Source organism: Condylura cristata, unplaced genomic scaffold (assembly GCF_000260355.1).
Source record: "Condylura cristata isolate star-nosed mole 26May11 unplaced genomic scaffold, ConCri1.0 scaffold00036, whole genome shotgun sequence".
In the NCBI taxonomy this organism is placed as follows: Eukaryota; Metazoa; Chordata; class Mammalia; order Eulipotyphla; family Talpidae; genus Condylura; species Condylura cristata.
The window spans coordinates 11,167,123-11,192,556 of NW_004567137.1; the positions used below are offsets into that span (position 1 = coordinate 11,167,123).

General features: G+C 39.4%; 1 protein-coding gene across 2 annotated transcripts in view; it reads left to right on the forward strand.

Moving 5' to 3' along the window:
• EPS8 (epidermal growth factor receptor pathway substrate 8) overlaps nucleotides 1-25,434 on the forward strand; it is a 67,561-nt gene that overhangs the window by 33,161 nt on the left and 8,966 nt on the right. Inside the window, exons 13-17 of one of the 2 annotated variants that reach the window (XM_012732913.1) lie at nucleotides 707-890; nucleotides 8,907-9,034; nucleotides 13,440-13,548; nucleotides 14,346-14,489; nucleotides 23,760-24,006. In XM_012732913.1, coding sequence (XP_012588367.1) covers nucleotides 707-890; nucleotides 8,907-9,034; nucleotides 13,440-13,548; nucleotides 14,346-14,489; nucleotides 23,760-24,006 — 812 coding nt within the window. The remainder of the gene's footprint in view (nucleotides 1-706; nucleotides 891-8,906; nucleotides 9,035-13,439; nucleotides 13,549-14,345; nucleotides 14,490-23,759; nucleotides 24,007-25,434) is intronic. The other variant, XM_012732914.1, reaches the window with a different exon arrangement.

Below are 25,434 nucleotides of genomic sequence, written 5' to 3' on the forward strand. Positions count from 1 at the left end.
GAAAGCCTCTGACTTTTGTGTGTTGATTTTATAACCTCTAGCAGATATTTTTAACCTCTGCACATGGCAGTCTGTTTTACTTTGGATGCCTTCATAAACTGAGAAATCATAACCCTGAAGAATAAGGTCTGTTGTTTATTCTGAAAGATATTTCCAGAATCAGGCAGTTTCATAATGATGGAAGGAGAGTGAGGGAATGGAAGAAGAATTTGAAACTACTTTTGCCACTGAGAAGTTCAGTTTTACATACTTAGCACTCTTCGCTTTCATATTCCTTCCCAAATTTTGGAAAACCTGTATCTGTGTTAAAAAGTCAAATTAGGCCCTCCCTGGTGGCACAGCGGGTTAAAGCACAGCACTAAGAAGCTAAAGCCACTTCAGCATGAGTTTGATCCCTGCCACAGCGGTGATCCACGTGGCACGGCAGACCTTCCTGACCTACCCGCTGCTCCCCTCAGCAGTGTACTTCATTTATCTGCTGTTTCTGCTCCCGACTCTGTCTTTGTAGAGTCCTCTCACCTCCCTGCACCTCTGGCCTGTACCCCAGTTCTATATGCAAAAATAAATGAAGGGTGGTGGTGGGGGTCAGCTTAAATATGCCAAATTTTTGTTATCTAGCTCTCAGTGGTTGACCTTCCTGAAGATAATTTTGAGCATAAATATGTTTCTTAAATGTTATTTGTATTCTTGTAATGTCCTTCTACAGAGCAGAGTGGCCAAAAGAACAGTTTATTCCGTCCTATGTTCCACGATTCCGCAATGGCTGGGAGCCACCACTGCTGCATTTCATGGGACCACCAGTGGAACAAGACCTTTATCAAATGACTGAGCCTGTGGCAAATGTGACAGAACATCAGTTCAAACATGAAACAAAAAGATCATCCCCAGAGGTAAAATGTTTTCTAACATTCCCTTTTGTATGAAATGCAGTGACTCTGCATCCTCTTCTCATTCTGATTGTGAATTGTCATTTATTTGCTTGTAAGAGTGTTTTAGAAGCAGTGATTGTCCTGCTGCTCTGAACTACCTGTCACCTCTTTGTCACTATTTTGACATTTGCTCTATTTCCCTTTCAAGCCCAGCCCCAGTACGTGTCATTCCTGACTGCTTCATCGCTGCTTCACTGTCTTGACTCACCAAGCCTCGACAACCCTTTCTATTTGAGCAAATGCTTCCTTTGTTTGTCTGGGAATTGTCTTACTGCCATTTTCTTTCCCACCTGTCAGGCTTTCAGGATGGTTCCCCGAGTCCAGGTTCTCTAAGCCTATCACATTTTTTCCCTCAGTGCACATTTCTGTTTTATTTTTGCCCTGTTCTTAACCTCTAGCTTTCTGTCAGCACTGCTCTAAGGTCATGGCTTCTCTCGGACAGCACACCGAGACTCAAATGATCACTTATAATGTTATCACTCCCAAGGAGTCCAGAGCATTTATTGTCTTTGAAGCATTTAGTAAGATTTAGAGTACAACCTATTTGGGGAACAAGTTTGAAGAATTGAGGTTGGGTATGCTATTTCCTCACTTTTCTGTAAAAGTGATTTTTCTGTGATTCATCTTGTACTATCAAGGAAAAAAAAGAGCACCACTTAAGCTGTCACTTGCTTCAGCTCTGTTGAATCAAACCAAATATGATGATCAACTTGAGTGTGGTTTAGTTTGAAGAAGAGACAGTAAATGATGACTCCTTGATTTCCTGCTCAATTTCTTTATTTAACCCCATAAACTTGTTTTCTCAAACTACAGTAGGTATTCAAATATGGCAAAATGATAGAATGACCAGCAAACCTGAATAAATCCTCACTTTTTAGGAGAAACATTTATGTAAATTAAATTTCCTTAAATTGTTCTCTTGTGCAATAGTTATAATATTATAGTCAATTAGTTCAATTCTGAAACATTAAACATATGTACACTGCTTTGAAAACTTTATTCTAAAGTAATTGTTTTTTTGACTGACAACATATCTGGGTTGAGGGAGATTATGTAATTATCTTTCCCTCTTAATTATCTTCCCTCTTAATGAGTGACCTCATAACTCTGTAGAATGGTTGGCAGACTTATCTCCTATCTGTATTTTATAGCTTAAATCTTATCACTATGAATTTTCTTCCCTTGTAGAGGGCAACTTTTATATAGAACAAAATAATTAAACATGAAATTGATATACTTGCTATTGCTATTGTTACAGCTATTTTCAAATTACTGAAATTTCTAGCTTACAGTCTTCATATCTTGAATAAGAAAATATTCCTATTATGTATGCCTCAGAAACTCAATCTTATGAGTTCTTTTTCAATTTGTATGTTTAAAGAGAGAGTAATGTGAATGTGTCCTGAGCTCCCAATGTAAAAGTTTGCTCTTACTGACTAAGTAACTGGAAGAGAGGAATTATTGAGATGCCTTTGTAATAAGCTACCATTTTCCTGTTGTAAACCACTTTCCACTTTATGGCTTAGAGTTTTAAAGCAGAATGAAATGATAAGTTCCCCCGGTAGTTCTAGGGGATTTTATGCCTCAAGATTTTGTTGGAAAGAGTATGATAAATGCATAAAAATTGCAGTCATCCTCAGAAGAGAGATTTTATTACACTTCATTGCTGCTATAATAAATACACTCAAAACAAGAATTGGTGATTCAGGATTGTGGTTTTGTTTAGAACTGAGAGGCTTGGTGACATGGAGTGACAGTGTGGCAATCCTCGGCTTTGCCCACTTCTTCTGAGCAGCAGCTGCCCCAAACAAGGTTGTGTCGCCATCACCCTTAGCTATTTGTGGTTGGTCTCTTCCCTGTCTGTGCTCCCAGCTGCTCCCGGGACTCAGTGACCGCAGACTCCTGCTTCCCCCTGTTACATTCAGCTAGGCGTAACAGCCTCTAATAAAAATTTGCCAGATCATCTAGAGGCTCTAATCTCTTTAAGGGAAAATGATAAACTAAATTAATTAATCTATTTTACTTTAGCTTTATTGAGGCATTATTGACAAAGTTACAGGGTACGAGTGTACATCCCGATGATTCAGTAGATGTACATGGTTGAAAGGACTCCCCTCGCCCTTTAGCTTACACGTTCACACATCAGCTGCTTCACATGTTTAACTTTGTTTTGGTCAGAAAGTGTTTTTAGGTCCTCAGATCTTATTAACTTAAGACTGAAAGTTTGTAACCTTATACCAATCTATCTCTATTTCTCCCATCCCTTTGCAATCATTTTCTTAAAAAGTTTAACTTTTTTATTAGCTTCCACATATAAATGCTACCATGTAGTACTGTTTTTCTCAGTATGGTTTATTTCACTAAGTGTCATGGCGTCAGATCCATTCACATTGCTGGAAATGACTGGATTTCTTCTTTCGCATGACAACTTCTATTGTGTGTGTGTGTGTGTGTGTGTGTGTATTGTTATCCATTCATCTGCTGTTGGACATTTAGGTTGTTTCCACACCGTCACTATTGTGAACAATACTGCAGTAAACTTGGGTGTAGATATCTCTTTGAGCTCTTAATATTATTTCATTCAGTAATATACCTTTTAGTAGGACTACTGGATGGTATGGTGGTTCTGGTTTCCATAGTGATTGTACCACAATTTGCACTCTCATAAAGAGTGGCCAAGGCTTCCTTTTCTCTATACGACACCAGCACCATTACCTACACTTTTTTTTTTAATTGCCATCCTTAACAGGTATGAGGTGCTAGCTCATTGTGATTTTGATTTGTGTATTTGTAGCTATAGCAACAGCAAGTGTAATTGATTGATAATGCTGAGCATCTTTTTATGTACCTATTGGCCATTTGTGTATCATCTGTAGAAGTCAGGTATTCACTTATCCCCACGAGGCCCACAGTTTTATTCAACTGTGTGATTTTATTCAACTTTTGTGCATGAATTCATTGTATATTTTGAATATTCAAACCTTACCACATACATGATTACCAGATATTTTTCCCTGTTGTGTAAGTTGCATATCACTTTGTTGAATGTTTAAGCTAAGGTGTTTAAGTTGTTCATTTGTCTTGTGATAAGTGCAGTATCCTGACCTATATTCCAGAGGAGGATACAATGTACATTGACACCAAAATTGGTTGGTGGATAAACTTAGCCCTGCTCCTGCCAACTTGGCATTAGAATTATCTATAACAGTGTGTCTAATGTTTTGCTAAAACACACCCAGTTTCAAGTATTTTGCTGTAATGTATCAATAAACAGTCAAAATATTTAAGAGAATTCCAATAATTCAGGGTCCACTGTGTATCCCCTGTACTTTTATTTTGTGTAAGAAAATACTATAAAATCTATAGGTGCTATTTGTGTTTGTTTTTCCCCCCAATAGACCTAAAACTACAGTGTTCACTGAGACCCACAGACCTCAGCCTTTCCTATTCAGAGCAGCTAGAAGGCTCATGTCCAGATATATAACCTGCCAAAAGAAATGACTACAACATTTTCTTTCCTGAGTGTCCAGATCAATGTGTATCTGCTTTTCTGTGTCTCACCTATTAGTAAATCTGATGATAAAGCTGCCATATTAAAAAAAAAAGTGCCTGTATACATTTAAAAAATAGAAAATAAGCATGAGAGGGTAGTATAATTTTAATATACTGAGTTCAGGTGATTTTTCATGTGATTGTGTTTACTTTGCTAGAGTGTTGTGACAGGAACTTTGTTGCCACTTTGCAGTGGACTGTAATTAGGGACACAGCAGTTGTGGAACAGGTTTGCAATGCACTTGAGCAGAAGTTCTTGAGCCATTTATTGAAAGCATACAGGCTAGTAAAAGCTGATCATGTCACAGTGATATGAAGTATAAGGTCCAGAGGGCGCAATAGGAATGGGGGACAAAGTTTTACAAAGGACAGGGAAGGGGTCATAGTGACCATATGTCAAGAGCCATTTGTATCACCAAAATATGATATTATTACAGGCAGAGTTACCTGAGACACCATGGACACAGTCATGTAATCAGGCCAACAACCTAGGCGTTCCCAGGCCTGCCTTGAGATAAGGCTATCCTCCGTAGATAGTCAAGGAATGCTCTGCTGTCATTAGCAGTTAGGTCACAGTTACCCATGAATGGTCAGTTAGTAGCCAGCTCACAGGAACCTACATATCCCTCCATTCTATTATAGTGGGTGAGAGGAAGAGCTGGGGGAAATGGAGAGTGGTCTGGCAGATCATCATGACTTGTCGGCAGTTCCGTGATTGTATGTAGAAGTGGCACAAATGTGCTGTGGCACGATGGAGGATAAATGGAGTCCATAGAGCTTGTTGTTGTTGACTCTGGAGTCCAGAGGGCTGAGTGATGTTTACCAAACCAGGTAGAGCAGTCTCAAGGGTGTCAGGTCTTGACTCTGCAAGACTGCACTGTCCTTGGGGAAGAGATCCATCCTAGGTGAATCACTAATAGCTGAGCTCTGGGGTAGGATTGGTCTTGCTTTCATGTCAGCTCATGAAAGGACAGTACTGCTTTCTCTAGAACTCAAGAATGTCTTGTGGGTGACAAAACAGAAATATACCCTCTCCCTCATATTAAAAGTTCTACAGGTTTCAGTGAAGTTGGTTCTGTAGTAGGTGGCCATCCAAGACCAAGGGTCTAAGGCCTGGTTCTGCTGGGATAAAGTGTTGTTATACTGCTGTGGGGCCAGAAGAATTAGGCATGAAATGTTGCTCAACACTTGTTAGACTAGTGGAATGACAATTTAATATGCTAAAAGTAAGTAAAGCTTTGTGTATTTGTTGCTATGGGAGCAAGTTACTCTTTATATTCCCCTGTGTTTTTGTTTTTGTTTTTGAAAGATTTATTTTTTCATACAGAACTAGGGTACAGGCCAGAGATGTGGAGCATGAGAGGATTCACCAGAGACAGAATGGAGAGCAGAGCAGGCAGGCCGACAAAAGTACACTGCTGAGGGGAGCAGCGGGCGGGCCATTAGAGGTCTGCCACGTTATGTGGATCTCCATTGGGGCAGGTGGGGATTGAACTCAATGCCGAAGTGGCATAAGCTTCATAGTGCTGTGCTTTAACCCACTGCGCCACCAGGGAGGGTCTCACTGAGATATTTTTAAAACAAAAGCCACTTTTGCTTGAGGATAATAGAAGATATAGATTTAGATTTTTTTTTTAAACAGATTGTCTATTCTAGCCTCTTATCAGAAATGTGACGTTTGGAATTTAGCTCAAAGAAAGTTGTATTTCCACTTTTATAGTTTTTTTTTTAATTTTTAATTTTAATTAACCAGGTTAATTAATTTTGATAAGAAACTTTCTAAGGCCCAATAAGCAATTTAGATGTTTTTACTCAACCAGTAAGTATTCTATAAGAAAACACAGAGAAATATAATTTTTTGCACATAGAATATATTGGACCATTATGTTAAGTAAACAGAAGGAGAGTCCAGTTTTTCCAGCTGAGGAGGAAGCAGAGACATGCCAGTGACCTCAGCACTAGAGCAAGGGTCTTGGCAGCTGTTTGTTAAGACCAAGGCAGCCCTCCACAGCCAGCTGCAGTGAGTTGGTGCTATTTTGATGAGAAACTTCCAGTCTCATGCAGTTATTTTTATACCTATTTTTTTTTATAACTTTTAACTTTTTTTTGTAAGTGAACTTTGAATATATTTTTAGAAATACTTTATTATTATTTTTAATTACTAAGAAACAACACACGGCAAACTCTTATGTCAGAGAACCTGGCTTCCTCCTCAAATAACTGGGAAAGGTTGACGCATTTTCCCTTCCAATTGTATTTTATGAAAATGATTTTTTATGAGTGGCTCCAAATCTGTTGCAGGTGGTAGTCCCACTTTTGGATCCCAGCTGCACCCTACCATGGTGCCAGCATGGGAGGGCAAGAAGGATGAGGCAGGGCAGGAGCCCCCAGGCCACATGGATGTGATATCTTTTATCCCCTTGAATAGGTCTTAGTGCTACCCACAAAGATTCTATGTGGAAGGGTGAGATATTTCCTCCCACTGGAGAATTCTATCAAAAAAAATTTTTAAATAATATAATAGGTTATTTTTACATCATTTTGTGATTTTGTGCCTTTTTTCATCTCTGTTGTAATCCTTGTGGGCTTCCCCTCACCACATCACGTGTTTCCCATCGCCATAGTCCAGTGCACCGCCCTCCCCCCCAGCCATTTTTGATCCCATTCCCCACTTCACCCCTATAAAATGTCTCTGGTATATAGCTGTTCATTATTATTATCCCCACCCCACCACCCCCCACCCCTGTCCTTTATGCTCCTGCTATGAGTGAAACCGTCTGATATTTTTCTTTTTTTTTTCCTGGCTTATTTCATTAAGCATGATTGGAAGAGTGAGATATTTCAAAGGGGCTAGCCTACTGCCTTAGCCATTGTGCTACCTTTTCCCAGTTATTTATTCTTTACCAGAATACTAGAGGCATCTCCCTGATGGTTATCAAGAAATCTTTCAACTGTTGCCTTGTTACCTTCCAGCCCTACACTTTTAAGAGCTCCTGCAATTGTTTTTTAAGTTGTTTTCCCTCATACTTTGGTGTACTTCCCATTTTGCAAGAAGTTAAACTTGTCTCCAAGATAAGTAAAGAACAAAAAAGAAAAAGATCAGCCACTTAGCATCTGACAGGATATCTGAGTGGATCTTGGGCTGGGTGGCTTGTGTTTTTTGTTTGTTTTTGGTATTGGATCTATGCCTCTTGTCACAGGGGTCTTATAAGTGCCACCTCAGATTTACTTGTGGTGCCCTTTTTTATATGGCCTCATTGGGCTCTCAGATAAAGGTGATGGTAAGCAAGAGAGAGAGAAAAACAAAACAAAACATTTGCTAGGTGAGCCTTTTCAACTTTCTTAAACATACGGCATTTGGATTTTCCAGAATTTTTTTGTAAAGAAAACATGAGGAGAGTAAGGAAGAAAAGATAGCATGCCTGCTGTATAAAAGGAAATCACAAATACTGTTTTGTCACAGACTTGAAGGTCTGTGAGGCGGTGATACAGCTGAGGCAGACATCCTATTCCTTCGCTGGGTGGAGGGATGTCTCGCAATCCATGGTCAGTACATAGCTGGTCAGTTTAGGCCAGTTGGTCACTGATGAATCCCTACTCGGGCACCACTTTGTTTTGACAGGAACCTTGTTGCCAACTTGGCGGTGGGAACACGATGAGGGACACAGCAGTTGTGTAGCAAATTTATAGGGCAAGGCTCAGCTACTTGAGCAGAAATGCTTGTGCCATTTATTGAAAGCATGCAAGCTAAGAAAAGCTGATCACGCGACAGTGGTATAAGGGAGAGGGACAGGGAAGGGGACTTTGTGACCATATGTCAAGAGCCATTTGCATCAGCAAAGTATGATGTTATCATAGGCAAAGTTGTCTGAGCCCACCAACGAGATAGTCACATAATTAGGTCAACGGTGTCCCAGGCTGCCTGGGCCTGCCTCATGATAGAGGACATACTCTAGAGATAGGTAGTCAAGAAACACTCTGCTGTGATTTGCAAATAGGTCACTCTTGCCCATGAGTGGCCAGCTAGTAGCCAGCTCATAGGAACCCACACTCCACTAGTAAAGCTCTTTCTTGAACATAGAGGACAGAGGTTCAGGGTTTTCTTATTGTTGTTTATGAACCATTTTAATTTTATACAGTATGTTAAAGTCTGCCTAATATCACTATCAGCTTTACTGAAATTCCTGAGGAAACAATATACTTGTAAGCATGGTTAGTTTTGGAATTCAGATTTAGCCTTTGAAATTACTACTTTTCTTAATATAAGTAGGTATTTGACAAAAAGGTATTGCCCCCATTTCATAGCGGCAAGGAACTTGAAAGTGAAAATGATTCCAACATAGTGGAAGTTTCTTGTTGACTGATGTCAATGCTCTCTCAAATATTTTTGGTAATTCTCTCCTCTCTCTCCCTGTCTTTCAGCAGTCCAGTATGGCAGAGTATCCTCCAGCTGATGGGTACACACTCAATAACTTTTACACAAGAGGACCCCAACTGGACCAAGGAGAAGCCGCTGTTGCTTTTAAGCCAATGCCCAGTCGCCATGTAGATAGGTAACATTTCATGCTCAGTGGATAACTGACTCTGGTTTAGTGCAAATCACTAAACCAGAGTCATTGCTCACTGCTTCTTTAAACGTTCCATCTGTTCTTTGTTTGGTAAAGTGCTATTGTGCCTTTAGAGAACTGGTTTTGATGAACAAAAGATGTCTGGATGTCCACTCTGTGATTCTAACAATGCAGTGCCTTTGGATGACTCCCCAAAAGAGGCTTCTGACAAAAATCTGTGAATTAGAATAAAGAAGAATTGTTCGAAGCTGTTAGTTTGTAACAGATGGTCTCTAAAGATCCTTCCCTTTGTGTAAGGCTTAAAGGCTTCTATCTTTATCTTACCAAAAAAAAAAAAAATCCTTCCTTTAGTTAGAAATAATTCAAAAAACATAAACTAAATACTTAAAGAGTGAGTTATTTTCACTTTCCAGTTTAGTTAGTGCACATTTATTTTCTAATATTTTCACTCTAAGAAATTTCATCTTAGAAAAGCAAAGGGGATGAATTGTGATAGGGGAAAAATAAAGGAATTTTAATAGACACATTTTTTTTACTTCATTTTCTAGCCACTACAGTTGAGGTTTATACAGTGGCCAACCCACGTACATATGCAAGAAAGAGAAGGAGGCACAGTGATGTGGGAAAATGACCCTTTAGATGAATTGGAGTTTAGCCTGGTGATCGCCTACTTCGCCTACTTCAGCACCAGTGTTGCAGGCCCTCTACATATTGTTTATATGTTCTTGGAAGAATCTGAAATAGATGGAATTTTTTAAAAATTGGGAGGGGTCAGTAATAGTGACAGAGATAATACTCTAAGGGTGCCAGTAGCAAGTTAAAATTGTGTACAAAAAGAAGGCAGCAATGAATAACACATTTGGGAAACACCAGCATATAAAATAAGTTTTCATTATAGATTCAATTTTGAGTAGATGTGAAAATCAGTAGATTAACTTGTTACTAATATTTTCTTTTTCCTTTTCTTCTGTTTTAGATGACAGTATTCTAGAAATCAGATTAATATTTCTTAACTTTCTTGTTGTCCCATCACTTCAGTAAATCAAAATTTTTTTTTACAGTTGAATAACTAGAAAACCACTGGGGTACATTTCTTATGTCTGTGCAGAGCTATAGTACATATTGATGCTAGAAAACTTTTATCATATTCTGTCTTAAGACCCCAGCTAGTACAATGCGGTCACCCAGTGTTTGTCAATTTATTTGATTGATTTACTGAGGACTGAATAGGTGATAGTGCGCCCGGCATTCCGGACTCACCACCTTTCTGGCCTTTGCCCATGGATCTTAAGGTATAACATTGTTGATGGCAAAACCTTTGCCATTTATTTTTGGAAGCTTACTATAGTCTTTAAAAATTTTACCTTGATCTGTACAGAATGTCAGAGATTTAGTTATATGTTTGTACCGCATTCCAAAAAGGAATTCCGACAGGGATTCAGTCAGTTCATTTAATGTAATGCACTATAAAATAATATTAATCTGTAAATGAAATAAAGTATAAAATTAAGAAACATGAGTGAGGATAAGAACTTTTTTCTGTTTGCTTCTTTAGCTTTACTTTTTGAGATATAATTGACCTTTAATATTACAGTTGTTTTATATATTATGAAATGATCCCCCCATGTCCAGATATTTTTATCCATACCTAGTTTTTTCCCTTGTTTTCAGATTTTTTTTTAAGATTTATTTATTTATTCATAGAGAACTGGGGTACAGGCCAGTGATGTGGAGGGTGAGAGGCTTCACCAGAGACAGAGTGGGGAGCAGAACAGGCCGATCGACAAAGTACACTGCTGAGGGGAGCAGCAGGCGGGTCAGGAGAGGTCTGCCACACCATGTGGTCACCTTTGGGGGTAGGCAGGGATCGAACTCATGCGGAAGTGGCTTAAGGTTCTTTGTGCTGTGCTTTTAACCCACTGTGCCACCCGGGAGGGCCTGTTATCAGACTTTTAAGATTTATTGTCTGCTAAGAAAGTTGCAACACTTCCAAATATTCATTACATTGTTATTAACAATAGTTGCCATGCATGTTTTTTATTCCTTTGACTAATTTTTTATTCATATAAGAACTGGGGTACAGACCAGAGAGCATTCACCAGGAACAGAGTGGGGAGCAGAACAGGCAGATCTGAAATACCTGCTGAAGGGAACAATGGGTGAAACAGGAGAGGTCCGCCAGGCCATATGGGTCAGCTTCCTGGCTGGGGATGGAATTCATTCAGTGGCTGGCTATAGCTTGATAGTGCTGAGACGTTAACCCCTGCACCACCAGTGAGACCCTGTAGCCAATTTTTTATACAGCTAGTAGCTTGCACCATTTGGCTTCTACTAGCCTCTGTTTACCACCAGTCTATTCTCTTTATCAGTGAGGTGGGATTTTCTTTTTTTTTTTAGAATCCACATAAAAGTGAGATTGTACATTGGTTTAATTCCTCTAACTTATTTCATTCAACATAAGGTCCTAAAGGTCCATCCATGTTTTCGCAAATGTCAAGATTTCCTTCTTTTGTGACTGAACGATATCTGATACACATAGACCCACACACATAAAACACATGAAACTGCGACCATACATGTTCATACATTCTAGATCGCTCGTGTAATTTTGGTCCATCTGAATAATTTCAAAATGAGATTTTCAGAGCAGAAGCTATGGTGATCAGTGTTAGATTTAAGTTTAGTATAGAATGAACTACAAATCTGTACATTGTAAAGCACTTTATAAATGTGTACTAGGCAGTCATTTTGACACATGCAAGAGAGCAAAAACTTCAGAGATCTGTTAACAAACCTTAACGGTGGCAGTTACTCTGCCTTTATTACAATGCATTCAGTTCTATATAACTAGCAGTGATTGTATTCCAGGTCAAAAGAGAGAGAGGAACATGATGGAAAAGAGAAAGAAAACTGAAAGCACTGCTTTCCAACTTCTCATTGCTTTTTGAATCTTTTATCCCCCTCCCAGCAGTGAAGATCTAAGGATATAGGGGTGTGAAATCTGTGGGATAAGGTTTAGGTTCTTGATACAATATAATGACTATTTGACATGATATAATGACTTTTTCTTGTTTAAACGCAGCCCTGCTAGCTAGCAGGTATCATAGCTGCTTGTCATCTTTTTGCCTGGCCCAGCAACCTCTTCTCCTGGAGGTGCTGTGTGACAGGTAGCACATTGTATCCACAGTCCCCCTGCAGGTCCTGCTGTGGCTCATGTGTGGAGGGGCAAGAGGGCTCACCAAAGACAGAGTGGCGAGCAGAACAGGCAGGTTTAGTGAAACACACTGCCCAGGGGAGCAGTGTGTGAGACAGGAGAGGTCTGTGGGTAGCTCCATGGCTGGGGATCGAACTCGTGCTGCAGTGGCTGGCATGGCCTGACAGTGCTGTCTTTAACCCTTCCGCCATCCACCAGGGAGGCCCAGAATAATGGACAGGATGACCAAACTTATTAATGCCTTCCTGCTTTTCCTCTTGGAGAGATGTGGGAGGGAATGAGGGAATATCAATGAAGGAGTAATATTGGGAGTAAAATTAACAAAAACAAGTCTATGTTGTTATTTATGGAAATAAAACACTGGGACAATGTTAATATATCATCATTATTAATATATTACCATTGTTATTATATCAGGCTTTATTGTTTTATATATAAAACTATATTTTAAAATTATGTTAATGATTAGTCATTTAATGACTGAGTTTCTTGATTTTTAAACAGTTTTTAAAAAATAGTGTTCTTTATATTTAATTCTTAAACCTGTTTTTAATGCCAGTGTGAGTGTATCATGAATTAATTAGTTTGGAAATGTCTTGCTGTTGATCCATACCCTCTTGGTAATTTACATAACAGGACAAAGATTTCCTAAAAAAAAAATATTCACAATTATATATAAATATTACATAGGTACTACATGTATGTATTATACATAATTTATTGTGGAGGTTAATTACTTTGAGACAGTTCTTCAATTAGCGATATCAACACATAATTTAAATAATTACTGTGGAAATTATCTTCATGCTTTTAATGTTATAAAAAATGCTAGCATTAATCTTCTGGTTATATCATGATAGCAGTGCTAACAGAGCAGTGTGTAGTGTGTATATTTAAGGAGTTTATAACTTTACATTTAGATTAGATTAAGCAACTAGCCTTATGATTTTTGCATTCTTTATTTTTGTCCTAACCATAGTGAGTTAATTTTAATAAGAAAATCAAAATTTCCTTTAGTTTTCATGTTTTATACAGTATAATCAAACTAAACTGTTCTCTAAATAATTTGTCAGAATATTTTCTGGTAGGAATTAGCTTGTCTTAATGCTTTACTTTTCTTTTTCAATCCCTTAAGAAGCGCTAATCAAAAACAATACTTTTCCTTTCATTTTATAGAAATTATGAGCCACTCAACACACAGCCCAAGAAATATGCCAAATCCAAGTATGAATTTACAGCCAGGAACAACAGTGAGCTCTCAGTTCTAAAGGATGATATCTTAGAGGTAATGGGATTTTACCTTTTTTACTCATAATAAAGTGGTGTTTTTGTATTCCTCTTTGGGTAGATACCTAAGAAATGCTGGTCAAGAAATTATTTTTCAGTATTTTTTATTTTACCAAGGAGATAGCATATTATATACAGCTCTATCTTAGCTGCTTAATCTGTTTGTTTAGCTTTTTTTGTGGGGGAGTGATGAGCTGGATTTCTTTGACTTGCTTTGTCCTCTTCCTTTTGCTGGACTCTTAATCATTTTGGAATCAAGATTTTCTGTTCAGATACAGATGCATCATATTTTAATCAGCCTTTTCTATTTTAACACTCTTCAAGTAATGTAATCAACAGTGAGTGAGTAATGGGTTGGGGAATAATCTAGTGTGACCCCCATATCTTTCTTAGGTTATAACTGAGAGTTCACCTTTTTTAATAGATAATGTGGATGGTCACAATGGTTTCTGTTAAAAAAAAGGTTTTTGTGCTTTTCCTTTCTTTGGCAAAGGTAGAATAGCCATTCCAAGGGATGCAGTTTAGTTATTTGTAAGCACTTACTGGAATATAAACAGTGTGGCATTCATGGAAAACAGGCTGGCCTGTGGGTGGATGTACAGTATTGGCACTGTACCTGTTCTGCTGTACTAGAAATTATAAATTTCTGAGAGTCATTTAACCCCCAAGACAGTGATGACACATCAATTTATTCGAAGTGAAGACAGTTTCTTGGTCCAAGAATGAAAATTGAGCTGCTTTCATAGATTGGTTTTGGTACAGAAATGATGTCTTTATTTTCTTGAATGCTGATAGATTCTTGATGACAGGAAGCAATGGTGGAAAGTTCGAAATGCAAGTGGAGACTGTGGATTTGTGCCAAATAACATTTTGGATATTGTGAGACCTCCAGAATCTGGGTTAGGGCGTGCTGATCCACCTTACACTCATACCATACAGGTAATTATGGATTTTTAAGGAAAACCTAATTTTTACAGAGTTTCAGTCATTCTTCTTCTTCTTCTTTTTTTTTTTAACATCATTCTTCATTTTGTGCCTTTTTCCATCTCACTTGTAATACCCATGGGCTTCCCACCACCAGTTCACCCGTGTGCCATCACCACAGTCCCGTGTATTCTTCCCACCCCAGTTCCGATCCCATTATGCTTAAATGCGATTTCAGTGCCATTTGTGTATCAGTGATAGTAAGACTTAATTGGTTGTACATCTTTTTCTAGGATGACTAGGCACATAGGTGAGAGACAAATAGAAAAAATAAACATGTGTTTTTTTATTTCCCTCTTCAGGATATTGCTCAGAATGTTTTACCAGTAAATGAGTTTGTTTGAATCCAGTTTTGTCCAGTGTTTGGAGAAGCCATATTTTTGCCTCTTCATTCATAGATAGCCCTTCTAGGAGTGGGTTTTTTTTTTTTTTTTTGATCGAGTGTTGTACTGAGATAGTAGGTAGACTATTCAGAGTTCATTTGCACAGACTTTGCCCTCGTTCTTGTAATTGTTCTGCCATTAATGAACTTTACAGTTGCACTAACACAAAAATATTTTATTGAGTAAGACCATATTTCCCCTCTTTTGATTCCAAGATGAAAATAATATGATATATGGTAGATACTTTATCTGATCAGTGAATAATAAAATGTGTAAAGCATTTCCAGTATTTCAGTGACTATGATTCTTTCATTTACTCGAATTCCTGAATTCACTTGCTATTGATTCTTAAAAATTTTTGACCTGTGATAGGCTCTCTAATTAGATCTGCCAGTAGAGACAGAATGGATGGACTATCCCATGTAGAAATTCAGTCATGGCTACTTTCTCCTGCCTTCAGAGAGAATCTTGAGCAAAATATCATGTCTGACCCCATGATAATGTCATAAATTTGAATAGAAGCCACCTACAATGTACAGTGAATAGTTAACTTTCATACCAGGTGTAATTTGGTAAATACTGAATGTCCAAGCCTACAGGCTGCTGGGACCATGCTTTTGCCTCCTCTGGGCATTCAAGCCTCCTACGCATCCTGTATTTTTCCAGGGTGATTTTGGTCTTGTTAGAATCAGTGTACAATTGCTATATCCTGATAATTTAAAGTGATGGTAGTTGTAGGGCTGTTTGCTGTGCTGTGTTTTCACTGACTTGATGTGAATGTCTGTCATGGACTTATTTTATGTTCATCATTTGTCATTAGCTGTTGATGCCAAAGAAGGAATTTGAGTTATTCAAGGTATGGTCTGCTCTGTTTCCCATGTATATTTGAAGTGAACTTTCTTACTTACATCTTTTTCTTTCCTGTGTTTTTTTTCTGATTTTGAGTTTGACTACCTGATACAATACAGGCTTCTCTCTGGTATATCAGTGCCCATTTTTCATGTTCTTTCAAGTGGAGATTTTAGCTGAATACTTTAAAGCAGCATTAATGAGCATATGCCTGGAGTATGTGCATAATCACTGTTAGAGCATAGTCCCTGTAAGACGTATAGATGATTTCTAACATTTAGCTCATGATAATCTATGAGAACTGTTGATAAAAGATGGCCCTTGCTGTATCAGCAGAAGCCAAGAGTTGATGTTTTAGCTGTTAAAAAACAATTTTTCAGGTTTATTTTTAACTGTGTGAATGGTTGCCAGGAATGGGCAAATGTCATTAAAATAAGATACCTAGAACTTAAAATAATGTAAACTTTAAGTGTTACCCCCATCTGAGATTTTCTATGGAATTTTACCTCTCTTTTCTTGCTTACTGCTCTGTTACCTTTTTCTTCAATTTTGATTTCCCTGATTGAGCTAAATTGGTTGTTCTTTCTGCTTAAAGGTTGCTTCTGCCTAAAATTGAACTAAAATTATCAGTACACATGTAGACAGGATACTTTCTGAGAACAAACACTGTTCCTCTTTTCTTGGACAGACCTCGCCTTTTGTCAACTTTGGCACAACCAAGAAAAAAAAATTTTTTTTTTTTTAAATTTATTTATTTGTGCATACAGAATTGGGGTACAGGCCAGAGGCCCAGGGGCGGCGAGAGGCTTCACCAGAGACAGATCAGGGAGCAGAACAGGCAGATCGAGGAAGTACACTGCTGAGGGGAGCAGTGGGTGGGTCAGGAGACGTCTGCCACACCATGTGGCCACCTCCGGGGCAGGCGGGAATTGAACTCATGCGGAAGCGGCTTTAGATTCTCAGTGCTGTGCTTTAACCCGCTGCGCCACCAGGAGGGCCGAAAAAAAAATTTTTTTTAAAGATTTATTTATACATACAGAACTGGGTACAGGCCAGAGGTGCAGGGTGGTGAGAGGATTCACCAGAGACAGAGTGGGGAGCAGAACAGGCAGATCGACAAAGGACACTGCTGAGGGGAGCAGCAGGCAGGTCAGGAGAGGTCTGCCATGCCATGTGGTCACCTACGGGGCAGGCGGGAATCGCACTCATGCTGCAGTGGCTTTAACTTCTTAGTGCTGTGCTTTAACCCGCTGCGCCACCAGGGAGGGCCCACAACCGAGAAAATTTTTTTTTTTTTATCCGAGAAATTTTTAAGTGCTTACAAGTTTCAGGGCATTTCGGGGGCTACTTTATGTAAATTGAAAGTTGTACAATTACCTGTGTAGGTTGTTTCTTTTGAAGCCTTTTTAACACTAGCTGACTGTCATGAAATTTTCTGGTTGCAACTCTAAATGTGTATAAAAGTTGGGTATGTATATATGTTTCAGTTGTGGACTCTCCATTTAAAAGTGGTGAGAATAATCTATTTTTGTCAGTTCCTGAAAACCTGGCATTGAGCCAAACAGAAACACCAAAATGTTACAAAATTTTAATAAGCAAACTTGACAGTGTTCTATCTAGGAGACAAGCCCTATTCTCAAAGCCTCCCTTCTCTCTCTCTCTCTCTCTCTCTGTCTCTCTCTCTCTCTTTCTCTCTCTCTCTCTTATGACTAGATAATATAAGGTGGAAAAAAAAGAAAAAGCACCCTTGGAAGTTTGTTTTTTTGTTTTCTTTTTTTTAAAATCTCTAGAGCAGTTTAACCAAATACCTTTATCTAAAATATCTGAAGAAAAATCCTGCCACTTCTTTTATATAAATGTCTGTGAGCTACATACCCTAGTCCTCACAGAAATCCGCTGGAGTACAAACACATGAAGAGCAATTTTATATCTTCGCCTCCAGAAATTATTACATTTGATGGAAAAAAGAAAAGAAAAGGATGGCCTAGCACAGAGCAGATCTCCATAAGGGCCTGTGTCCTGACGCCCAGCTCCAAACCCACCATGCTGACTTTGGACTTTCCTCTGTGCTTAATTAGGAACTAAGACCTGCTCTCATTAGTAATGGCCAACACCCTCTTTAAACCCTTTGCCTTCTATCAGTGATACCAAATGTTGAAGAAACCATGAGAAACTTCTTGCAGAAACACTTTCCATCACTGTACCGACTGAAGAAAGGTGTCTGTAGCTTCTGCTTCTTCACGTTCATGGTGGCAGTAATGATACAGTCCCCAGTGGCTGCTTCTGCTGTGCTAAGCATCATTTAGGCCCTTCACCAGTACTAATTTAGTCACTGCCCTCAGCAACCTGAGAGAGAGGGCACACTGGTGTGTGAGGAAACTGAGACACAGAAGAGAAAGTTGTCAATCATCACACAGCTGCCCAAAGCCAGGATTAGGACCCAGGCTCTGGAATCAAAGCCTGTGCTCTAATTTGCTCAAATACTGTGAGGAATTGTGTCTGGAAAAGGATGCCATCTCATGTTGTGGAGAGACTGTTTTCCCTGTGCGATTGCTGAAAGTGTCAGTTTCTAAGAACACCTTTTCCTTGCACTGTCCTAATTGATACAAGTTGATCTGATCAACCCCCATTCCAAGAATTAGATTTTTGCCATATACCTAAATCCCTTCCTTGCATTCCATCAATTCTTTTCATTTTTAAAAATCATTTAGGGAAATAGCCCAAATTATATAATTTACTTAGAAAGTAGATATTTGGGTATGTGAAATGAGGAAGTTAGTTAATTGAGGGACTTGGACAAACTTTTTGCATGAAACATCTACAAGTCACCAAATAGTTTTCAGGTCCCACATTTGTGCCTTTTATTTTTATACACTTAGTTCTCTGTAAAGAAGTAACGTACATGGTGGCAGCTCCGGGGTGGAGGGCACTGGCGCAGCCCTTGCTGGTCACACACTGTGGCTCGAGGTCCCCATCATCTGGCGGGGACGCTGGTACCTGGCACCACCACAGAGAGGTGGCGAATTGCACCTGCCAGCCCTGCGCGCCCAGGCTGTTTGATATCCTCACATTTGGAGTGATTTTTTTTAACAGCTCTGTAAAGACAGCCGTTCTCACCTATTGTGTTTCCCTCATGACTTCCATGAAGTTTTAAAAATAAAAGGAGGTAATAAAAAATTTATGAAAGATATGGAACATAAAACAAGACTGAATGAGACCACAGGGAAAGGGGAGTAAGTGCTTTCAAGAGATTATGGACAGATGAAGATAAATGTCATCTCTTTGGATGAAAATCATGTGGTAGAGCATTCCAGAGCTTTGTAGTCTTTAGCAAGGCAACAGATGGACATCCAGGGTGCTTTCTCCCCACCTGGAATCTGCTTGCCCTGTTAATTTCCCTGGTATTTCTTTTGATCTGATTCAGAAGCACTGTGACTCTTCATCTGCCAGCATGACCCTTTGCTGGTGGAGAGTCTCATGCTTGTGTTGAGAGCAGAAACCAGTCCCTCCCTTGCCCTTATTTCTGATATACTCAAAGATTCCACTATAAGAAGTCTTTTATTTATTACTAATTATTAAGTCTGCGTGCTTATTATTACTGTGCTGTTCTATTTCTATGAGACATTCTTTTGAATGTCTGTTCATTATGTTCTTGCATTCAACAAAGTTTCCCTGTCTTCTTTATTTCCTGGCAGGACGTGCAGGAAAGATCCAGCATAGGCATTGGTAGAGAAGGAATTTTGTCCCAATTCTACTACTAACCAGCAGTGTGACCTTAAAGGTCACATTTTCTTTTTCTGAAAATAAATATTTACTGAAGTAATTTATACTGTTTATACTGTATTGTGATCCTATATAATTCGTTGTCCATGGCTACATCAGAGTGATGGAGAAGAATTATATATTTGTAAGCTCCTTTATGGGTTGATTTAGGGGTGGATAATTTTTCTGTCAAAAACTAATTTGCTCCTGTTTTCTGATGTTGGATGTGAATTATAATTGTTACTGTTTTAGTCCAATCTCCTGTGTTTGTTTTCTCATTTGCTGTGGTTTGTTCCATTTTCCTAATAGCAATTGCTGGGCGAGCTCTCAGAGGTAACCCACATTTGTACACTGTGGCGCTTCTTTTTTTTAATATAATTTTTTTGGATTCAGTCTCTGGACTTAAACACCCTGCAGTGTTTCAGCTGTGCCTAGTTTTCACTGCAGAGTTCAAGAGAGACAAAATTTAAAGGGTAAAAAATGGTGTAGTTTACATTTTTAACAGCAATTCAATTTTAATTGTCACGATGGGCTTGCTTGCATCATTTCCCCTTCTGAAGCATTATCTCCCATGAATCAGGACCTTATCTCTAAATAACTTCCTTTAATCCAGAATTTCTGTTCAGTCTTAGTGGCCAAAAGAAAGTGTCTTGTTCTGATTTAATTGTCAAATGGACAGTTTGCATTGGGGTCTCGAAATCTTGACTTCTTTCAGAGAGAGAAAGTTTTAAACAGAACTTTAAATATATTTGTGGGAAACAAAAGACAAGAGTTTGGAAGTGACTGTCCCTGTTCAAAAGTACATCCACATGTAGGTGACCCAGGTGGGATTTTGTGTCCCAATAGTCCAGCTAGTCCAGAGAATATTGAGAAAGCCACAGGCCAACTCGAAGAGTTGATCAAGATTTTTTGTTTTCTTTTTTTGTTTTTTTCCTTTGTATTTGGAGCTTCAATATACTCAGCTCAGGAAAAGAAAGATCAGGATGCAGTTCCTCTCTACACGACTTTTCCCAATTTGAGGACTCTGCTTACTCTAACCACAAGTTGTCAACCTGCCTACCAGTTAAAAGCGGTGGGCCTATCACCCATTAACTTCTCTTCCCTTCACAATTTCTCTCTCTTATGGGAGACAGAAGTCCTCAGAAAAGAGTCATTATTGGGTGTAGGTAAAAGGGAGTGAAGAAGCAGGAGAGGGATAAAGAAGTGATTTCAGTAAGTGCTCATTGTCTTTCCTCCACAGCAGGAAAGACAGATCAGTTTCCATGGAAAAACAGTCTTGGTTGTCATTTCAGGACAGGCTGGAAGGGTTCAAGGAGGGTCTTTGACCTGGCTCTCATTCCAGCAGCCATAAGCATGAGGCAGGAAGGGGGTGAAGGGGAAAGTATGCAGGTGACATAATTTACAGCAAATCGTTCATGTGCTTTCTCTTTACTCAAATACATATTCCACTGGAAATGGTGCATTATATAGCGATCACAGGTGACAGAGACCAGGCACAGATGATTCGGGGAGCATGTCTTCAGGCTTGAATATGACCATGACACATGTTTCATTCAGTTTCTCACAGCATTATTGGGTGGGTAGCGAAACACTAGCTGTTCTTGTTTTATGAGAGGGAAAATTTATGAATCATATTGTGGAATGTAGAGTGGATAAGAATTTCTGCTTAAGCTTCAAAAACAGTAAAGTCTGACTCTTGAAATCCTGCTGTGAGCTTTCACTAACAGTTCGTGACATGATGTGCCAAGCAAATTCATGTCCAGGAAACACTGCATATCCAGTATCCACATAACTTTGGTGTGTGCTAAGTACTGTGCGTGGATGTTTGCTGTATTTTGATAGCGTTAGCTGTTTCATTGGCCCAAATATAGGAACATTGTTTTGGGGGGATAATAGTTACTACAGCGATAGGACAACAAGCGTGGGGACAGAGCCGCATCTGATTCTCTCCCATGTGCGTCTCTTGCTCTTTGCTCTCTGAATCCCGGCCCTGCACTTGCTGTTTTCCTTCCTACTTGCTCTTTCTCCCACCAGCTCCTCCCACCATACCAGCAGCATTACTCAGATGCTTCTCTCATGTCGACGTCCAACTTTGCTCTATACCCGTTCCCCATTCTCCAGCTGTGGGTTGGTGCCTGATAGCCTGTAAAGACCCGGACTCCCACCCTGCTGGTTTCCACAGTGTAACTCGCTTGTTGTGAAGGCCACTGGGATGTTGGTGGATGTGCAGCTTTTGAGTGACCATTTAATTAAAAGTTGGTATGTCTGTGTAGTGTGGATAATGTGTTTGATCTCTGTGGAAATTGGGGAAGATTCTTACAGTCACTCTTACCTTATATTTGGGCCAATTCAGAAATTAAAAATAAACGTTTTTGTAACTAAAGGACCAGATTATCAAAAGGCCAGCTTTTTGAATTTTATCTTGCTCACCCTGACATTTAGGATAATTAAAATTGTGTCAATGCCATATCTAAACTTCACCTTGATTGAGTCGCTACTCTGTATCTTTAATCCTACCAGTAATCCCCGCAGTCCCCCAAAGTGCCTTTTGAGAATTTGGAGTTTGTTATGATGCAGTTGCCTGTTATTCAAAAGTATTTTGCTTAAAGTTTTAACTATTATATGTTATTTATTCTTTTAAGATTTATTCATGCACGGGCCCTCCCTGGTGGCACAGTGGGTTGGAGCGTTGCACTGTGAAGCTAAAACAAGCCCTGGCTACTTTAGTGCGAGTTCGATCCCCACCCTGGAGGTGACCCACACGGTGTGGCAGACCTCTCCTGTATCACCCACTGCTCTCCTCAGCACTGTGCCTTGTCGATCTGCCTGTTCTGCTCCCCACCCTATTTCTAGTGAATCTTCTCACCACCCCTCACCTCTGGTCTGGACCCATTTCTGTATGCACAAATAAATAACATCTTAAAAAAGATTTATTTATGCATAGAAGAACTGGGGTATAGGTCAGGGCTGTGGGGAGAGAAGATTCACCAGAGACAGAGTGGGGGGCAAACAGGTGGATCTACTGAAACACTGCTGAGGGGATCAGGAGAGGTCTCCTGCGCCATATGGGTCCCGTCCCCGGCTGGGGATCAAACTTTGAACTTGGGCCATCAGTGATACCACTGAGACATAGCCCCTGCACACCAGAGAGGCTCCTATTATGTGTTATAGGAAAAATGTATAGATATGGTTGATGTAGAAGTTTTAAAACTACTGCGTATTCTGTCACATCCTCTTTGAAAATATGAATCCCAGCAGTCTTTTCTACTGGATGTATGTGAATTGCAGTCATACAAATTTAATGAAAGACTCTTACCACCACCTACCCCTATAACATTCTCATTTTTTTTTTTAAAGATTTATTTGTGCATACAGAACTGGGGTACAGGCCAGAGGCTCAGGGGCAGCGAGAGGCTTCACCAGAGACAGAGTGGGGAGCAGAACAGGCAGATCTACGAAGTACACTGCTGAGGGAAGCAGGGGGCGGGTCAGGAGAGGTCTGCCACGCCATGTGGTCTCCTCCGGGGGCAGGCGGGAATCGAACTCATGCAGAAGTGGCTTTACCTTCTTAGTGCAGTGCTTTAACCCGCTGCGCCACCAGGGAGGGCCCATAACATTCTCATTTTAACAAGAACAACTTTTTATACATAAGCATTTAGATGGTGGAAAGCTTAAGACTTGAAAAGATTTTACAAGCATTTTAAAATTATTTGCTTATTTTAAAGCAACCTGCTTCATTTAGAGAATTATTATTTCTCTAATGGATTTCTTGGAAACAGCAGAAATAAACATTTTTAATGTAGTAGTGTACACTTAAAGTAAGGAGTAACTAACACGGCATTAGCAATCCTCACTATTGGAATTAAAATCAGGCATCTTTAGTCCTACCTTGGTCTTGGGTGAGTCCAAGTCTCAATTTAGTCTTTTTGACATTTATTACTACATACAGTTATTTAGTATTGATAGATACTTAGGGTGCCTTAAGTTACATTTTGATTTTAAATGCTTTAGACTATTTAAAAGACAGTACTTAATGATCCTCATGCCATATTAAACTGTGTACACACACACACACACACACACACACACTCACTCACTCACTCACTCACTCTACTATAGGTTTGAAGCAAGTTTTTGTATAAATGGCCAACACTAGCCTGTCAAAATAATAATTTGTTTTCTTGGTCTCGGTTTATTATTCTTAAATTTCAAATCATTTGTCTGTTTATAGAAACAAAGGATGGAGTATGGCCCCAGACCTACTGAAACCCCTTTGGCTCCATCGCCTCCTCCGACACCAGCTCCTGTTCCTGTTCCTGTCCCTGTCCCCGTCCCTGTCCCCCTTCCGCCCTCTACTCCAGCGCCTGTGCCTGTGCCGAAGCTCCCAGCCAATGTGACCCGTCAGAACAGCAGCTCCAGTGACAGTGGTGGCAGCAGTGCACGCGACAGCCAGCGACATAAGCAACTTCCTGTGGACCGTAAGTTTCCTAGGGAGGTAGAAAGCATGCTGTTACTTCAAGAACTGACTGAAGGCACAGCATAGTAGCACAGTGTTTATGATCAAGTCCAGTCACATTAAAGGTGACTAAATGCAGATGACAGTCTTTTCTACTTGCATGGTACCCCCACAGAGTGCAAGGGTTTCCCTGGCTTGTCAAGTAGTTCTGTGCAACAAGTTCTCTCTCTCTGCCCCAGTGTGTGTATCTCTATATAAGTTTAGGTATATTGGGGTGGTTGGTTGTGGACTCAAACCGAATTACTTCAGTTTGGTCGGGAAACACCACTTAACTGTCTCTGGCTGTCACCAATTTAGTAATCTTACCTATATTTCAAGATAGGAAAGATGGTGGTGTTTTGATTAGGAATTGTGGGGACTTAATGAGATGATTAGACCAGCTGTTCTGCCTGGGGTGAATTTTCCCCTCCCTCCAAGGGATATTTGGTATTGTCTGGAGAAATATTTTGATCCCATCAGGAGGACGCTGATGGCATCTTGTGGGTGAAAGCCAGGGATGTTTTGCAATGCCTTACAGTAAGCTAAGCCAGTGTTATTGGCCCAAAAAAATCTGTGGTGGTGAAGTTGAGAATCCCTGATTGGCCTTGAGCGGTGTGATATTTCTAATCAGTGAATAAATATTTGCTACTGTCAAGTCACCTCAGTTTTCCTGCTGCTCTCCTCCATATTTGCTATCCTCACATACATACATAGTCACAGTAGCTCAGTATCATCCTGCCGATAACACTTTCACTGCCCTCCAGATTCAGACTTGATATGATTTGCACTTCAACTTCACATTTTAAACTTAAAATTTTTATATGCATGGTTTTATGAAAACCAGATTTAAATAAACTGTAAGCAAGTAAACATAGCCAATTGTGTTTTAGCCTTATTGGTATTGGAAATAATAGCATAGATCAATGAAAACTTCGGTTAATTCTAATTTTTATAATGCTTTGCCTTACAGAATTTGGCTTATCTGTTTAAACTTCAAATTATAATTTTTAAACTGTTATAAAGTTACTGGCCTTTACCTATACTTGATATATAAAAATTCTTTGAATACTGACCAAGAAAGATTTTTCCTCAATATAAGAGTGTAGAAAGGCTGTGGTGTGTGTATGAAAATGATTTCTCTCATTTTCTCAATATGGGTCTCTTCGAGGGCTCAGTTTTGGGTTTTTTACTCCATATAAACATACTTTATCTATTTCTGTTTGTTCAGTCTATATTGGGGGGAAGGAATGACTCCTAAGCTCCTGTGTGAAACCTCATCTCTAACACCACATACATGTATTGAACTATTTATGGATGCTTGAGATTTGAATTTACAATCAAATTATTGAATCTTTCATTTTTACCTATTGTCTTATCTCAACAAGTCATCATAAATATGATGTTATTTATT